The sequence below is a fragment of the Epinephelus lanceolatus genome, chromosome 4 (genome assembly GCF_041903045.1).
Source record: "Epinephelus lanceolatus isolate andai-2023 chromosome 4, ASM4190304v1, whole genome shotgun sequence".
NCBI lineage: Eukaryota > Metazoa > Chordata > Actinopteri > Perciformes > Serranidae > Epinephelus > Epinephelus lanceolatus.
In genome coordinates, this window is record NC_135737.1 from 5,778,563 (window position 1) to 5,798,060 (window position 19,498).

The 19,498-nt window shown below is 41.2% G+C and overlaps 1 protein-coding gene across 4 annotated transcripts in view; it reads right to left on the minus strand.

Moving 5' to 3' along the window:
- LOC117259582 (RNA-binding protein Musashi homolog 2-like) overlaps nt 1–19,498 on the minus strand; it is a 506,563-nt gene that overhangs the window by 82,422 nt on the left and 404,643 nt on the right. For all 4 annotated transcript variants that reach the window (XM_078166887.1, XM_033630996.2, XM_033630994.2 and 1 more), the window contains exons 9-10: nt 15,890–16,004; nt 12,837–12,911 (exon numbers count right to left, since the gene is read on the minus strand). In XM_078166887.1, the coding sequence (XP_078023013.1) occupies nt 12,837–12,911; nt 15,890–16,004 (190 nt within the window). The remainder of the gene's footprint in view (nt 1–12,836; nt 12,912–15,889; nt 16,005–19,498) is intronic.

The window sequence follows — 19,498 nt, forward strand, 5'->3', positions numbered from 1 at the left end:
AAGCTGCTCGGGCCACTTATTTTGCTGACCTCATTTCCTCCAATAAGCGGAATCCCAAAGTTGTTTTTGACACTATAAATAATCTTGTTTGTTCCCAGTTCCCTGCGGTACCCATTCTTTCTGTTAATGACTGTAACAATTTTCTGTCATTTTTTGTCAACAAAGTTGCTAGTGTTAGAGCAAGTATTACCCCTTCTTCTGCTCTTCCCCCTGCTCCTCCTTTACAGCAGCCAATACCGGATCATTTCTCACCCATTTCCCTACAAGATTTAACTAAGCTAGTGAGCAGTATGAAGATCTCCTCCAGCCTGTTAGACATCTTGCCCACGTCTCTACTGAAAAAAGTTATTGGTTCCATCGGCTCTTCCCTGCTCCATATTATTAATTGCTCACTGGTCTCCGGCTGCTTCCCCTCCTATTTTAAACGATGCGGTTGTCCAGCCACTTCTTAAAAAGCCCAATCTGGACCCTTCATTATTTAGCAACTTTAGGCCCATTTCTAAATTGCCTTTTATTTCAAAGATCTTAGAAAAAGTCGTTGCTAACCAACTAGTCCCTGCCCTAAATACACATTGTATTTATGACAAATTTCAATCTGGTTACCGTCAGAAGCATTCCACTGAGACAGCACTTCTTAGAGTGTCTAATGACATCATGATGGCCTCTGACACTGGTAAATGTACCATCCTAGTGCTGCTTGACCTTAGCGCAGCTGGACCATGCGTTTATAAAGGAAGGAAGAAGTCCCTTTAACATGAGAAAGCATTTACTGAAATATGGTATAAAATGTTATGTGATGACATGGACTGACAGACTTGTATTTTAACTTGTATTTTAAAAGAATCACAAATTCTCACCCATAGAAGAAGTATGGCAACAGGGCCCCAGCTATGTCCATTTAGTCATGAAGGACTAAATCTCTTCGCATTAAAGTTTGTTTGTTTTTGTTTTGTTTTTCAGTAAAATGAAGGTAAAATGGCATTATGACTTGATAATTCAGCCATGTTTGGCTTTTGATATTTCTCCAGACCATGACTTTTCAAACAGACAAACACACAGAGCCATTAGTCTCTGGTCTATCTCACAAACAGCATGTAGTTTCTGTGTGATTTCTGACAGCATGCCTAAAGCGCCCCTTAAAGCATATGTTGTAGGCTTATGGCTGTTTGGGAATCAGTGTGTAAAACCCAATCACCCCAGTCACATGTATTCAGATGACTGTCTTCATGCAGGAAGCACAGCACTGATTGGCAACAGCATGAATGTGTGCTGAGCCTTAGGGCCAGCTTGCTCCATAAACACACATCATCTGCATAATCCACCCTGGATGAATTCGCTCCAAATTAGCCAGGAGGGTGTCTTTAAGTGTGTGTGTGTGTGTGTGTGTGTGTGTGTGTGTAGGCATGTTTTGATGTTTGATCTTGTTTTGTAAAACCCAGATTAAATTTTTAATTGTCATGGGAACATTTTTGCATTGTGAGGACATTTTGGCCGGTCCTCACGACTTCAAAAGATTGTTCAGAGATTATGTCTTGGTTTTAAGTTTGAGGTTAGAATTAGGTTCAGATTTGGGTTAGGGGCTAGGGAGTGAATTATGTAAATTAGGTTCTTCACATATATAGAAAGATAAACATATGGGGGTAACTGAACCCATTAAAGGGTTAGCTCAGTTAGTGCAGTTCAGGAGAGCCAACGAACACCGGACTTTCACCCAGGAACCCGGTGTTTGCTTCCTGTATGAATGTAAAGCCAAGCCATGAAGTTTAATTTCTAAACTTAACCACGTGCTTTTGTTGCACAAGGAAATAAACAAGAATACGAGGTGTTTTACTGATGTCGTAAGTTTAATTTGAAAAAGACTGTACGCATCTAACGAGCAGAAATTGTACATGTCCTGTGAAAACAGAAGTGTATTTTGACAAGATACAATGTATGTACTGTAACAGGCAAAACTGACATGATGTCCCAGCACATCATCAACAGATGCATCCAGGATACACAGCGTGTTATTTGTAGACTTGAAAGTTCACAGACCAAGCGGTGATCTGAGATGAGCTGGGAGTAATAATGTGTGGCGAGAGACTCCATGTTGCAGCCCGCAACAACAACAACAGTATATAAAGCTCCTGTCTCAAGCTCACTTACATTTATCAATCAGAGCACTCACATAAGAATGTAGCAGCAGCAGAGCGCTAAATATCTTTTACATTTATGAATGATTCTTTGTTGTAGTCAGCATAGAGAGGCTTTTATAAACAGCATTACATTGCTGGGAACGAGTGTTGACATCAAAACAAATTTTAGCTGCCTTTAAAGAGGCCCACCTAAAAACAGTCAATATCAGTATAAGTGGACACTATATTTAGGAATTTTTCACTGCTTTACCTTGCTGTCAGACAGCCCTTTTCTTTGGCACTGCATTTTCTCAACTGTAAAACTTCCTTATTATTGCACAGCTGCTGCGCACTGTATAACAGCTCAGTTGTTTGGGTCGAACTGTCAGTGTTTTATGGAAGAGACGACAAAAACAAGTCAAAATGAGGGATTATGACAGCGACAACGAAATGCCATTAACTGTGGAGACAAGAAGGTACATTTATGAACCAGAGTATACAGAACTATCTACTAAAGAGCCAAAAATAGAGAGGAGCAGGTTCTGTGGAAACTGGAAGCCAAGACAGAGCACAGGTTATCTGGTGGTGCAGATGTGTAAACTGTAAATGATGCAGATGGACCATCCCATGAGTAGGACTTAGTTGCAACACAACTTCAGGATCTTCCTAAAATCAGAGGATGCCAGCCCTTCAGATACAGTCTGCATCACCAACCATCCACAATTCCCTGCCTTATTGAAGGCTGGTAAATTTTCCAAAGATAAATTGGAAAGAAACGTCCCAGACCAAAGGGGCCTAATGATGAGTTGTCTTCAAAGTAATGTAAGATTTTGGCTCTCAGTACGTGCTATTGTATAATAACTGATTATTAGACAACCGACGCTGTATGGGCTATGTTTACCTTAGCCATTTGTAGAGGCAAACTAAGCTGGAATAACAGAGAGAGGAAAGTCAATGTCCAAATTGAATGCAACTAGCAGGTGTGAAGTTCAATGTCAATATATGGAATATAGTGAAATGTATGTTGTCAGCAAGTTTTTACTTTGTTTAAACAGCCTGGCAAAGCACAAGCACACACCTTGTTTGAAATACTGGTATTTACAAAAGTAAAGTTTCTTTTACGTCTGGTCTCACAACAGCACTTTCTCATCCAAACAGCTGAACTGTGGAGTAGCACAGTGCACGAAGTGGCGGTGCAGTAATGCAGAAGTTTCAAGGTTGAGAAAATGTAGTGTCAAAGAAAAGGACGGTCTGACAGCGAGGTGAAGCAGTGAAAAAAACTGATACTGACTTTTTTAGGTGGGCCTCTTTTAAAGTGGCTAAAATTTGTTTTGATGTCAACACTCGTCCCCAGCAATGTAATGCTGTTTATAAAAGCCTCTCTATGCTGACTACAACAAAGAATCATTCATAAATATAAAAGATATTTAGCGCTCTGCTGCTGCTACATTCTTATGTGAGTGCTCTGATTGATAAATGTAAGTGAGCTTGAGACAGGAGCTTTATATACTGTTGTTGTTGTTGCGGGCTGCAACATGGAGTCTCTCGCCACACATTATTACTCCCAACTCATCTCATATCACCGCTTGGTCTGTAAACTTTCAAGTCTACAAATAACACGCTGTGTATCCTGGATGCATCTGTTGATGATGTGCTGGGACATCATGTCAGTTTTGCCTGTTACAGTACATACATTGTATCTTGTCAAAATACACTTCTGTTTTCACAGGACATGTACAATTTCTGCTCGTTAGATGCGTACAGTCTTTTTTCAAATGAAACTTACGACATCAGTAAAACACCTCATATTCTTGTTTACTTCCTTGTGCAACAAAAGCACATGGTTAGGTTTAGAAAATAAACTTCATGGCTTGGCTTTACATTCATACAGGAAGCAAACACCGGGTTCCTGGGTGAAAGTCCGGTGTTCGCTGGCTCTCTACGGATCCAGCTTCTTATATTATGTTTTTGTCCAGTGGCATTTCAAACTGACGCTGTCCCATGGTGTTGTGAACTGACACCCTCCGACAGTGCATCATACACCACAAAATGATTCCTGTTTTTGTCAATGTCTGACATGGAAATCAATGACCAAACATGAGTATTTGACAGCTATGGAATGAGAATGGGTTGCTCCTGGTCATAACAATTATCTGTGTCTACCAGTAGCAGTAGTATGCATATGAGATGTTTAGTGAACATAAGTAAATTGTAAACTGTGTGTAGCTACAGAAAATAACCCAGGTTACACTTACATTACTTAGTACTAAATTGTTTTATCAGGCAGGACCACTTTTCCTCCAGGTCCATGTCATTGGTCCGACATCCCATTAGTCCGACGGTTCGTGGTGCTGAATGGCTTCTGGCGGGCGTATTTCTGCCTTGATGGTGCGCCGCGACCGGCTCTGGGTCAGCTGGGAAACGCTCACAGCTTATGTGTTTGTCACTTTCTTTTTCATTTTAACCCACACCATGATCTTTTCCTGACCCTAACCAAGTGGTTTTTGTGCCTAAACCTAACCAGACCTTAACCACAGGGCATCATGATGATTTCGGAACAACGGGACTTCGGAACAATGGGTTTAATATGGTTGGAACAATGGGATGTCACACCAATGGGCTGTCGGACCAATGGGCAGTTCCCTTTCCTCCTTCTACAGTTTATATATTTAATGAATTGAATTTTATAAATAAAAATAAAAGTGCCTTTACCGCCTTTTCTTATTATTATTATTATTCTGTTATATTTCAGGCGGATTCCATACTTCACAGCAGGGGAAACCAATCTGAGCAGGTAAAAAAAAAAAAAGTTATTTTCTGATGAAATGCATTGGGGCAAATACATCATATTGGATCATTATATTTAGAGTTCATGTAAACAGTTCAGTTGGAATCTTTAATCAGAATAATTTCAGTCAGGTTGAAGAAATATTATCCATGTAAGTTCAGCTATTAAAAGCCTTCCAGGAATAGGAGGCAATATGCTATTTAAGCTGGAAGGCTTTCATTGTGAAACATCTCAGAAGGAAGTCTTGATTATACTGACAGTTGTTAAACAGCAATAAAAAAACAAACCAGCAGAGTAGAACAAATTGGATTTAATTAGTAAACACTATTTCTGTTTAACAGCAAAGAGTGTTGAGTGTGATATGACTCTGTTGTTGGATACAAATATAAAATATTAGGTATTAAACATGGAGGAAGTGTGAAGGAAGTTTGCATCAAGAACAAATAGTATTAATAATAAACAAAACAAGAGTTGATCAGAAAAGAGGATAATGCCTTACTAAAATATAAAAATATACCTTTGAACAGGGACATTTTTTAAATGGTTTTACTGGTGAAGAGGCATGAACACAAACAAAAGTAGCAACATGTTATATGTAGTAGGAGATGGAGACGGGGGACAATAATCATAATAATAATATGCAAACCAGTTTCTACTGAGGGTGGTTATGTAGGGCCAGCAAATCAAATAACAGTTGTAAAGTTGAAGCTGGCACCTCTGGTCACCTTCAAGCCCTGTGGAAGTACAATGGCTTTGACAGGGGTCAGCTGGGCTGGGCTTGTAAGTCATTCATTTGTTTTCTTCTCCAGGCTGCACCAAGGATCTTAAGCATGGTTTATACTCGACAGAGTGTCCCCTGCAAGAGGTACTCGTCCCAGAATATGACGTATCACTGGTTACGCATCAAGCACAATGGCTCCAAAATGGAATTTTTGTAACTAGGTGCCCACTTTGCCAACTGCGCTTTTCGGTTCAATCAAGGAGCTCAACAATGGAGACTGGCCAAGCAACTTCGCCTGTAAAGACATCTCTACAACTCCTCATTGACAGACCAAACACAGGGACAGTCAAATGGCCTTAAATTACTAGAAAGAAATAGCCACCACACTGGGGACAAAAGAGGTATTTTTGCCACAGGGTGTCGAAGAACATGAGAGATGCCGAGTTTCATTCATCCATCTGTGGCAACACGTCACAATTAAAACATCTGATGCCACAAATAGAAAGTTCACACAGATCTGAAAACGCAACTCCAGGGGACAGTCCCAGGCCAAAGACCAGTTTTCTGTGACCCATCCACCACCCCAACTTGCCTCCTTACATGTGCTCGAGACTGCTGCCTTGTTTACTGCCATCAGCGCAATGGTCACATGATCGCCACCTTTCAAAATACATTGGATATATATGAATTTGGGTGCATTACATTTTGTAGGAAAACATAAAAAATTTGTGAGGACAGCCTGAATATATATACGTTCGGTTATTTGTAGCACCACACTGTTGAAACACAGAGTGCACTGGGGGCAGAGACGGAGAAGCAGAACATTAGGTGCATTGAAAGTGAAACTTAATCGTTCATTCTGCTGGGTCTAAAAGTTTGCTTTTACTTGCAGCAGCTGCTCCTCTCTGATCTGATCAGCTCTGAACAGCTTGACAGATTAATTATCCAACCCATGAGTCACATACTGCTGCTGAGGAAACAAACTCATGGAGAGTTCCACCTGTTCTGCATTCACTGTCCTGCAAAAAACTCCAAAATCAGACAGAGGACACAGACTGATACAAACTTCCTCCACTTCCTCAGCTACTGCCACGTATACAGTCTCATTCTATGGAAAATTTAAAATAATTTCAATTTTAAGCTAAGCAACAGTAATATTTACTCTCCAGAAATGCAATGTTTGGCCATACATCAGTGTTAACCACCATCGGCAGGCACCCTACCTGTCTGGTATCGTTTTTCCTTGTTTACTTCTTGCTTATTCACAGAAAGTTTTGTTTGTGCACTGCCTGGCATTTTGGAGCATACTGCAATGAACAATATGTTCACCATAAAGGCCTCTGTTCATGCTTGTAGCTCACGCACCATCTACGGTGGCCTGCGCCACAGTAGCCCCTTTTACACTGCCAGATTTTCTGCGCACGTTGGGCCATTTAGCCGGCAAGCTGCGAGCATTTAGACACACAGAGACGGACTGGCGAGTTGATCCGAGGTGCCTAATTTTCCGTCTCGTAGGGTAGTCATATTGGAGGAACCCTTTTAGCTTAAAAAGACCGAGGCGGCCTTCCGCAATGGGAGGGGCTGTTGAAGACTTGTGGGAGAAGCTGCTGATGAGGCCGTAGCAAGAGGGAAACACAAACCTGACAGACACTGTAAAGATGAGCAACTGGGGAGACAAGGAATTGCGCGCCCTCCTTGTCCTCACAAACGAAGAGGCCATTAACCGTCAGATGACGGGGACGGTGAAGATGGGGCCGACTTACGAGAGAATTGCAGAAGGACTGACCAGCCGCGGGTTCCCTCCCACGTCACTGTTTACGTCACCCACTGAGCTACACATTTTGTTATTCGCTCACGCCCCACATTGCCCCGAAAAAGGCACATTCTGTATAAACAAAAGTAGGTAGGCGGCATTTTGCCGCACTCCCCTATTTTGTTTTTATACTGCCAATACTGAAAGAAGACTGATTGGGCTTTCCTGCAAATTTGCACAATTCCTGTTTAAAAAGCGCTTGTGTCTGACGCCAGTATAAACAAAGCCTTAGGGTGCTGGCTGAGGGTGCTGGCTGGTTAAAGATACCTGTGGCCCCTTGCAGAGCCCTACCTCAATCAGTTGGGAGTGGGGCAGTTGTGTTGGGGCCAGGAGTGTTGTTAGAATCGAGTTTATTCAGTATCCTTGCCTCTGATTCAAAAATTACTTGTGCAGTTAAGGAATTATGATGATATGTTTTTAAAATTGTTGTAAATTTTACAACAATGAAATTGCTAAATTATTTCCCATCATTTTGATGCCAGATTGTATCATTCTGCCAGCTTTATATGTAGAGGACTGATGTCTCTCTGTCATAAAAGAAAAAAACAAAATGCAGGACTGTGTGTTACACAGCAGCAACATAAAGCTGTGTACTTGTAGGTGCCTTCTGTGTGTGTATGTCTCCAATGATATCTGTTTGCATAACTGATTAGGCACTAATCAAAAGTGAAACATCAATTCCAGGCATGGTCCTCAGCAAACAAACAGGTAAGCAGAAAGAGAGAACAAAGAAAGGAGGGAGGGGGAAGTTTTATTAGCTGGATCTGCAGACGAAGTTGCTTGTAAGAGTGTGTGACCTTGGCGCTTCACTACCACACACATGCATAAACAGGCACTTGCTTCAACCTTCAGCTCTCATCAGAGGCGGACATGTCCTCCACCAAAAATGGACTGTGACAAATACAGAGAAAATTGGTTTGTATCAAGGACAGGAAAGCGACCAAAGAAAGCTGTAGAGGTTGCTCTCACCGATATCCCAGCAAAGGAATAGACGAGTAGTCCAAATGCAACTGACATCACTGCAGCACAACACACTGTCACGTCTAAGTTCTCCAGTCACTACAAAGCCTTGAAGCTGCACTTGGAATTATCACAGTGTGTGTCTGCTAGGACATAACACTTAAGTCTCTCACACTCACTGCATGCTGCAGCACACAGAAGCCAACACACAAACAGAAATCCGTAATGAAACCCATGGAAAGCAATTTAAACTGACATGTCTATAGCAAATATACCAAAGCAATACCAAGAGGGAGCGTGAAGTGTAATCATTACCTACTGTTGCTATCAGCGCTGCGTCTTCCACACACATCACACGCTACATTCAAGGAAGCAGTAAATGAGCTATGAAAACAGGACAAGGAGTTGACTTTGAATCGGCCTGAATATAGAGATGCTGTACTAACACAGTGTTAAATGGAGCCAGAAACAGCAAGTAGAATAGACGTGGAGAGACAGAATAAACATTCAGCCTGCACACAAACAAACACACACCGACACAAGCCACTTTATTTGACCTCCTCTGAATTGGGTCCCTGGCGAGGATTACAGGCAGTGCTTCAGAAAAAGATGAGCTCCTCGCTTTCTCAACAGTCAATTTTTAACCTCTATGGTGAGTCAACTATTCTAAATCCCTCAACATTGCTAGGGGGGGAAGGAGGGAGAAAAAAGGCTTTTCACCTTTCATGTCCAAGCACCAAGGTTATTGTGGTGCTATCAGGAAATCACAGGCAAAGTAAATGAGTGGGAAGAACAGGGGAAAAAAAGGCTAAATCATTTCACAGGAGGAGCCACAGGGATTAAGAGAAAACTCTTAACAAGGTCTTTATAAAGGGTCCCAGACTGGTTGAGGCAGGAATGAAAGGATAGAGTATATTGTGTTACCAAGGCAGAGCCACTGTTTGGCTGATGATGACAGCGAAGAATTGTCAATGTCATTATAGAGAGACAGATACACTAAGCATTATGGTTGTGATTACAGCTTCGTACTCAGGGTGCAGGCGTTGGTCCCTCGCTCAGCCTCAGGGGACAAAGCTGTGCCATCAGTAACACATGGAGCTACCACTGTTGATGAGCAAGGGCAGTTGGAGGAGATATCACAGTTGGAGAAGGCTGAAATTTGACAAGCTGTCCTGGCCAACCCTAGTGGGCCATCAGCTGTGTGTGTGTGAGAGAGCGAGAGTGTGTGAAGAATGACAGCAGCCTGCTGTGTTCCCTGGTGTGCTGTGGTCTGTGGCCTTGAAGGCAGCACAGTCCTGAGGCTGACGTATTTTAATCCTGTTTCCTCTGGCTTTTGCACACCGTGGGACTCCTCTAGCATTACTCCATTTCTCAGTTCATTTCCATTCCAACCTTTTTCATTTTAATTAATGCAGTCGAAAGCGGGAGACATTACAGTATGAAGATTTTACAAAGGTCCTGGCCACAATGAGCTCATTGGCAAGTTTGCACAAGAGTGACCTTGACAAATTGCAGGAAAACAGTACCTTTTTTTCTCAGCACTTTCTCTTCACAGCAAGAGGGTCTCAGGTTTGACCCCAACCCTGCCAGCTGTGACACTGTCTCTGGAGTTTGCATGCACATGCTGCGTTTGTCTTGGTTTGCACACATTCCTGGTTGATTAATTTGGGACACAAATGTCATAATCAACCCTTTGCTCAGAACACAGACTGGCCAATCAAAGTGTAACATCAGCCAGCTCTGATAAGGGTTCGACAACAACACAGCTGTGCTCCATAGACTCTCATCCAATAATGTCAGATCTTCAGCTCTTTCAGACTTCAGATCTCCTTCATTTTCAGGCTGGTTTTGTGGATTTAGAGCTAAATGTTGTACTTGGGGCACGTGTGACTATACATATATTCTCATAGCATAGGTCACATGACATTCTAAAAAAAAATGCATGCACAACAGTTCATATAATATCCTAGGAATTTGAGTCCCACGAGGGACGTTACACCACTAAAAGACAGCTGTAATGTAATTAACCTAAAGTTATGTGGTTAAGTTTAAGCATGTAAAGTTACTGTGGTTAGGTTTAGGAAAAGAAACATGGTGAGGACGTTCCTTAAAATGACTCAAAGTTCACACGGATCCAAACACGCAACTCCAGGGTAAAGTCACTGGCAAAAGTCAGTTCTTTTGTGACCCATCCATCACCCCAACCTACCTCCTTACAAGTATGGTTTGGTAAATCAGTGCTCCTAGCTTGCAAGTTACAATAATCACAATCTGCACACCATACCAGTCGCTGACAGTAATGCACCATAACTTTGTTTGCCCAGTGCTGTAAAACTGCCGGGCATTTCTTTTACTTGAAATTATTTATTTATTTATTTTTACAGCATTTACATTTACATTTCAGTACCTTAGTAAATTTTAGGTCAGAAAATTACTTTGATACATAAGTACAGCAACCATTAGATACTATTGTAGTTGCTGTTAAGCCTGCTGTTTTCTGTTCCATAACACATCTGTCATCTTTTTTTATTGTCTGTGGTTTGCCTGTTCAGAGCATGATGGTTTATGCTAGTTATTGTCACTTGTGTGTTAATTTGTAGTTTGCACCATTAGTGAGTTTGCTATTCCTTTTCATGACCCCAGCTATTTTTACACATTGAGTATTGAGTCTGTTGTTCATCAATTGATTGTCAATAAAGGTTGACAGTGGTTGGAACTGCACTGTGTCCTCTGTGAAGCAGAAGTTGTCAAAATACTTTAAGACTTTTCATCAAGTAATATTCTGACAGGTGACTTTAACTTCTACCAAAGTCTTTTCATTCATCACTAGTGTTGACGTATCATGGAGATGGGTCAATCAATATTTGACTGTTCTAGCCAATGAAGTGTTAATTCACTGCACAAGCACAACCGCAGCACAGGAGGAGCTGTAATATTTCTCATCAAATGATGTCTGACTGGGGAAGTAAAACACTGAATTACAAACAGTGCACTGGTAAAATTATCTAGTTTAATCACGTTACTAGATAATTTCACTTTACGTCACCTCACCTCACATGTAGTATCTCACTTCGCATTGAATACATTAAATTCTACCTGTTGGATTTGCTGACATTCCTGACATACTGCACATACCACCCTACCCAAGAACCACCACGTCTACCAAAGATTGCATATTGACGACAGGAGCATTCACTTCACCACCCACCTACCCACATATTCACAGACAATCAGTGACCAAGTTGCTCATTCTCTTGGCGCCACAATATCTTTGCCATATGAAAGTGAAATTATTTTTAGGTATGCACCTAGGAAAAAATACTGAGGTCCTGACCTCAGTGACCTCAGTGGTCGGGACTGCCATGGTATACATGATGATGTCTGCCCAAAATTTAGTTGTTTCTAAATTAACAACACTCAACATGTTCATGGTAATAATGGAAAATGCCATCCAGGTGCCCTCTGGAGCTTCTCCAAAGCACCTCCTGCTCTGCAGTGAGTTCAGTTTGATTATGTGTCCTGGTTAAACGTGAGTCACCTTCATGAGGACAAAAACCCAAATATAACAGCATAGTTAGTTTTCTGTGGTATTCTAGCACTCTTGTAAGGCATGCTGTATCTCTACTAATTGTTCACCTTCTGAATGCCAAGGTATTCTTCCTGGTAATGACCTTTTTATGTTTTTAAAAGTGTAAATGAAAAGTTTAACTAACTAGCATGGGTATTAGTAACAATGGCATTGAATCAGTTAGAAATAAAGAGTGGCCAATATTTACCTGCATGAACATGTGTCATTATTAATACAAGATCTGGTCAAATACTTATATAATAATGACAATAATGATACAGTTGTACTTTCAAAACAGGAGGAAGTCTCTCTGTATCATATCAGAAGGAAGTATTGTCATATGTTGGCATCAGTACAACACACTGAACTGGCACAGCAGCCCACCTCCCACTCGTCCAAATAAACCATGAAATCAGACGTTTAGTGTGAATTGCTGATGACTAGCTTTGGAGTAGCTCTGGCATTACCACTTTTAAAGGTATGTAGAGGTGGTGAATGAGGAAATAATAGCTTAATGTCATCTTATCAAATCAATTTGGAGAGAAAGGGGGACTGTATTTCACTGACATTAGATTGTTATGTGTGGATTGCTATAAAGGGACTTTGTCCTTTAAGCAGAACTCGTCAGGCTGGATTGATGTGACAGCATTACGCATTCATCCTGAAGAACCCTGCTGAGATCTGACACCCACATGTGTTAGTGTGTGTGTGTGTGTGTGTGTGTGTGCGTGTGTGTGCGTGTGTCTGTGTGTGTGTGAGTTTGTTTGTGTGTGCGTGTGTGTGTGTGTGTGTGTGTGTTTTCATGTGCATGTGCATGTGTGTGTGTGTGTGTGTTTAAGAAGAGGGATCAAACAATTTAAAAGAGAACTTACCTGGGAACTGGTAACTATAGCTTGGGGCAAAACCAGTGTAGCCTCTGCCGTATGTTGCTACAATGTTAGGATAACCTGCAGAAAAGGCAAGATATGACTGTTTAGAAACACTCATTTGTACTTAAACAACACAATAATGAAATCATGTATACATTTCTCTAGCCACAGACAATGTATTAAAAACTATGTCAGCATCTATGTTGAGAGATTTTGCCACTGAAAGCAAAACATTGGCTTTTGATTTGAACGTACACTAAACAGAAATGTAGATGCAACACTTTCATTTTTGCTCCTATTCATGCAAAAAATGACTTATTTCTGCCAAATTTTCGTCACACATTAATTAAAACTCGTGTAAGTGAGCGAAGGTGGCTCAGGATGTAGAGCAGGTCATCCACTAATCAGAAGATCAGCAGTATGATCCCCAGCTCATCCAGTCCAAAGTAACCTTGGGCAAGATAATGAACCCCAAATTGCTCCTGATGCCGGGGCCAGCGGTTTATGAGTGCATGTAAATGTCGTAACTGAGTAGCAGGTGGCACCTTTTCTGGTAGCCTTGGCCACCAGTGTGTGAATGGGTGAATGTGATCCTAGTGTATAAGTGCTTTGAGTGGTTGGAAGACTAAAAGGGTGATATGTAAGAGCAAGTCCATTTACCGTTCTCCTTTTCCAAGATAATCAATCCACCTGACAGGTGCAGCATATCATTATGCTGATTGAACAGCATCATTACTACACAGGTGTGTTTTGGGATGGTCACAATAAAAGGCCACTCTAAAATGTGCGGTTTGATTACACAACACAATGCCACTGATTTAGAGAGAGCATGCCATTGCTGTTGTCCGGGAACTGAACATTTAACTCACTACAATAAGCTGTCTTCAATGTCGTTTCTGTGACTTTGGTAGTACATCCAAGCAGTGTATGGCGTTGTGTGGGCAAGTTAAAGCCAACATTGTGAGCAGTGCCCCATGGTGGCAGTAGGGATATGGAATGGGCTCGTTTAAATTACAGACAACGAAAACCGAAGAGATAATGTGACAAGATCGTGAGACCAATTATCATGCCATTCATCCACCACCATGACCTCACGTTGCACCATGTTAATGGTATAACCCATGCTGCAAGGATCTGTACACAATTCCTGGAAGCTGAAAACATCTTAGTTCTTGCCTGGCCTGCATCCTCACCAGACATGTCACCCAATGAACATGGTTGGGATGCTCTGGATTGGCATATATGACAGCAGGTTCCAGTTCCTGCCAATGTCCAGCAACTTCGCACAGCCATTGAAGAGGAGTGGGCCAACATTCTAGAGGCCACAATCAACAACCTGATCAACTCTATATGAGGGAGATGTGTCACACAGCAGGAGGCAAATGGTGTCACACCACACCAGATACTGAGTCATTCTTTGGGGTATCTGTGACCAAAAATGCTTTCCTGTAGTGCTGGTCATGTTAAATCTTAATAAAGCCCTGGGTGTTTTTAAGATAAAACTGTACATTTTAGAGTGGCCTTTTATTGTGACAAGACACTGCTGTGTAGTAACCATGCTGTTTAATCCACTGGTTCCCAGCTGGTGGGCCACAGTCCAAAAGTGGGTCACAGATCCATTCTGAATGGACTGCAAGTGACTCACAAATGTCTCAACTTTGTAAAAACGCACACTCTTTATTTTTCAGGTACGATGAATTTTCGTCACAGAGCTTTTATTTATTTTTTTAATTTATTGAGTGCCGTTTTCTGCTGTCGAGTGAGTGACATATGGACAGCAACTTGATAGAGACAGCCAGCTCGCTCGACAATATGGCCAAATGGAATTATGACACTGAATATATTAAACTGTGTGAACCTTTTACTAATGACTAAGAGGAAATCTGGACCCTTTATTCCTGACATCCACTGTCTTTTTTTATATCAAAATTATTTTATTTTCACTTTCTCTTTTTTAAAGTATGAAATAGTGCCATTGTTATGCCTTTGAATAATTTAATGAAGTCAATTATTCTTGTCATTTTTTCCTAGGTGAAAAATTGTCTTGCATATGTGAAAGATTTTACATAGAGTTCATTAAAGGTTAAATTAGAACTGATAATGAGCAAATAATACTGCTGCCTTCTGTTGAAAACTTTTGGGGTTTTTTTTTCCACAGAAAAAAAAAAAAAGATTTACTTCCATATGGCTCGTCAACCTGGAAACAACAACATAGCACATTATAGTGTTTTATTTATCCATTTTTGCAAATCTGCTGCTTTGTTGTATCCAATGTTTTCCTTGTATCATATGCTCCGCAAAACTTAGAATAAAGTCAATACTTCTGCTACTACCTGCAGCTTGCTTACCTGGCATACTAAACAAAAATTACATTTTTGTCCAACTGTACATTTTTTGACGATGTATATCTCATATGGGTTTCTAGGTTTCTGTAATTGAAAATTTATAAATTAAAGGAGCTATATGTAAGAAATCTAAAGCAAATAGTCATAAAATCCTCCTAATATGTCACAGAGACTAAGGAATAATGTTCATATAACATACTGATCTCACCGACAACAATAGTACAGCCAGAATATTCGCATTTAAAAAAATATTTTACAGTCCGCAAATCATGTTTATGTTTTGAATTTGTGTTTTGGCCTGTTGTGCCACCCACCGGCGTCTACCAGTCACACAGTCAGTAGAGTCTCAGCATCAGTTAAAGTTACGACTGAGCTATAGCAGCACGGCAAGCAGCATTAGCAGTGTCCTGGTACATAGCATTAGCAGCCGGCTCCTCATGAGCTGTATCCCGGCAGCAGCGTTAGCAGCAGAGAAGCCGGACTTGCTCGAACAGTCCGCTGGAAAACCAAAGATCAAGGACGCGAGAGTGCAGTGCTACAGGATAGATTGTGTACAATGAAGGCTGAGTCCTTACCACAGCAGCCCAGGTTCAGGTCCAGCCTGGACCTCTTGCTGCATGTCACTTTCTTTTAAGTCTTGCTAGATCTGTATGTATCCCCTGAACTCGTGTTGGAGTGGCTGATTGACAGATGCAAAACCAGTGTACTTACTCAGCATGCCCATGCCCAGCATGAAGGCATCCATTGTGTATTGTAGGCCCCTGGCCCGACCTCGTGTCCCCGGAGGAAACATCACTTCCTTGGGCTGGGCCTTTTTGCATTCTACCTGTGGTGCATGGACAAAAATAGACTGATAATGCTGACAACAGACAACAACATGAAAATCCGTGCACAGCAACGCTTGACAGTTTACTTATACTGTTTAGTGTCTGTGTCTTTCGCTCATGCCTACATTTTTCTATTTACTTAAAATGAAAAAGAAAGAAAGAAAAACAAAGTACATGTCTGTCAAACTACGAGGATGAGCAGTGACTCTGCTCTCATGATTCAAAAAGGGAGAAAAATATTTTTTTTGTGTAAGGGCCCTGACACACAAAGCTGATAATCAGCCGATGGTTAATGCTGGGGCATCGGTGAGCATCCGTTTCCATAGTTTTTGTGGGGTAACCCACATTGTTGGCACTAGTTAGTTTTAGTTTTAGTTGGCACAGGTTTTTTGACCAATTCAGCATGTTGAATCTGTCACAGTTGACGGAGCCCATCACTGAGAGAAATCAATCTGATTAGCAGTTCAGTAACATGCATGGGAAGAGAAACAGTGATAAAAGCAAACAAATGACTTGAATCAAGTGAGATGTTACATAGCTAATATTATTTTCCTGCCCATTGAGCTCTTTAGCAGAAAAGCTTTGTGATTATGTTAGTTTTGGCTAGCATACAGTAATTCTATTTGTTTTTTCAACACTGGGTTGTGTTGTTAATGTGGCTAACTAGCATTTTGAAGCCTTCCTGTCAGTCTTCTGGTTTATCCTTTTGAATGATGGATACAGACTACTGCCCCCTGCTGGTATGGACAGAACACACTTACTAGTTGGCCGTTAGCTGTTGTCTTTGTGCTGCAACACAAAACAGTCAACACTGAGAAAATGTGATTGTGAAATTCCATGACTTTTCCAGGATTTCCATGACCCATGAACCCTGCTCATATTACTTCACTCCTTAAATGAAAGCACACTGCTCTCTTTCTCTCTCTCTGTCTCTCTGTCTCTCTCTCTCTCACTCACTCACTCACACAGCCAGTCTCCCTTGTACCTCTGCACTGTCCCACCCTGCATCAATGTCCCTGCCTTTATCAGAGAAATCAGAAATGCTAATTTGTCCTGGACTGCACAGAGGCTATTTGCTTGAGGTCAGAGAGCTTCTGTTTCAGTGGCTTTGCCAATATCATCATTATACCTCAATCAATAGGCCTGAGACAGAAAAACACAATGTGCCAAAGGCCACTTTAACCTTCAAAGTTCTTCTTTAACTGAATACAATGGAGTGTGTTAGCAGTGAATGGGAGGGAGGTTGTCATTATTAACCAATAAAGTGGGTAGAGGAAACTGCTACAGGGAGAGGGCACTCTGGGGGGTCACAGCAGAACACTGCTGCCCACTCACTAATGATGGGCATGAAGATGCTTACCATGACAGGAAGTTCATCATTATTAATGTACCATTTTAAACTGCAGCGTGTCTTCTGCTTTTACTAACTACAGGTTGAGAGTCAGTGTTGATCCATGCAGACCTGAGCTAAGAAAGTACAACTGTGTGCTCTAATTCGATGCAACTGATTTACTGCTAAGAGAAGCTGTTTAGACCTTATGCAATACAAAAGTCCGTAGATAGAGAAGTGCACAGCCAGCCAACAATAAATGTCTCTCAGTGTGGGCTTTAGATTGGCAGTGCCACCCACTCCTGGCCCTGAGGGAAGATGGAGAGTGGTGGATGGGCATGTGCCACTCGGCAGGTTGTATGTCCTTATTGACCTCTGTCCTGCTCAGTCCCTTGGTGACATCTCACAATAATGTACTGCAGTGTGTGTGACTGGATTTATTATAACCTGACAAAAAACACTGGTAGGTTGATATCAGGTATATTAAACACATTTGATTTATTACAGGAGAGACACAGATATTATATATACACATAAACAACTGAAAAAAATCATTATAAATATTATCATAAGCATTATTTTTTAAATATTATTGTCTTTAATTCATCAAGTTCAGTATTTACTGATGGGGTATCGAGAGTCAGAAGTCAGATTTAGAGGGAATTATAATCTCAACTCTCAACACAACCCTGCTGTGTGCTGCAAAGCAATTCTCTGTGGGTATGGATGTCAGAAAATGAGATGTGAATCAGATCAGAGCTGAAGCATTCTGATGTGCTTCAGGACTGAGCAACCCAAAAGCCAGAAAAAAATTCTGCAAAAAAAAGACAAAAAACGGAGATGTTACATTTGTACATTATTATGCAGCTGATATGTTTAAACTTTTAACCAGTGTTGGGGGCTATGCCTCACAAAAGTACAAAAGCAGCGTGTTACAGTAAAATACTACGTTTTAGCAGTAATGAAGTTATATAACACATCAGCAGTGGGATTTCAGGTAATATGATGGCAATTACAATGTCACATAACGTGGTACCATCCAAAATAAACTGTTTATCGTTTTAATTGGGCAGGTGGGTCTTCCAGGTCTTCCAGCCTATCAATTTGTAGTGCTAACCTCAACATTTTTTATTGTGTTTCATACACAATATTTATCTGTATCTCATAATGTGTGTGTGTCTTTAGCCTGGCTAAACTGAGCTGTGGCTCAGAGGCAGAGCGGGTCCTCCACCAATCGGAAGATCAGCGGTTTGATCCCCGGCTCCTCCAGTCCACATGTCGAAGCATCCTTGGTGTGTGTGGGTGCATGTGAATGGTTACTGCGTAGCATATGGCATCTTGTATGGTAGCTTCGACCACCAGTATATGACTGTTGGTATAAATGGGTGAATGAGACATGTAGTGTAAAAACACTGAGTGGTCGAAAAAGTAGAAAAGCGTTATAAAAGTGCCATCCATTTACCATAATTATCAGACTTTGATCCTCTGCCTGACCCTCCCTGTGTCCAAGGCTATTCATTTATTTAAAAAGGTCTAGGCTATTTAATTGCTCTATATCATCATGGTATTATTAATATGAGCAGGAGATTTTAATACAAAGTGGTAACCACTGTATGTGAATGCATGAATGGGTCAGACCTGTGCAGCTCTGGATTTGAAATGAACTGTAATAAACTGGAGCTTCTGTGCTTTGATTACCTGCTGTGAAACAACATGACCCTCATCCATTTAAAATGATCATTAGTTCCTCTGAGCCCATTTTGGTGAAAGTAATGCAAACTTATTACTTTCAAGTGAAGGTTACTAGTAATATGTAATATATTACATTTTGAGAGAAACTTGCCCATACTGCTTTGCTGTGGTTAACATGTGGTAAGGTTTAGGCACAAAAGCCACTTGGTTATGGTTAGGAAAACATCATGTTTTGGCTTAAAATACCAAAATTTGGGGGTACGATCCAGCAGAGTAAGCAGTGATGTCTCCCTAAAACACAACCATTTTTCATGCCTAAAAGCTGCAGGAAACAGTGATGAGTCACTAGATCTAAACTAGACTACCACACTTGTTGTTTGCTAGTCTTGAACAGTGGTCTACAGCTTGGCAGGCATTTTACCTTGGTGTCACACCATCCAACAGCCCCTCTATCTCCAGATGACAAAGTCA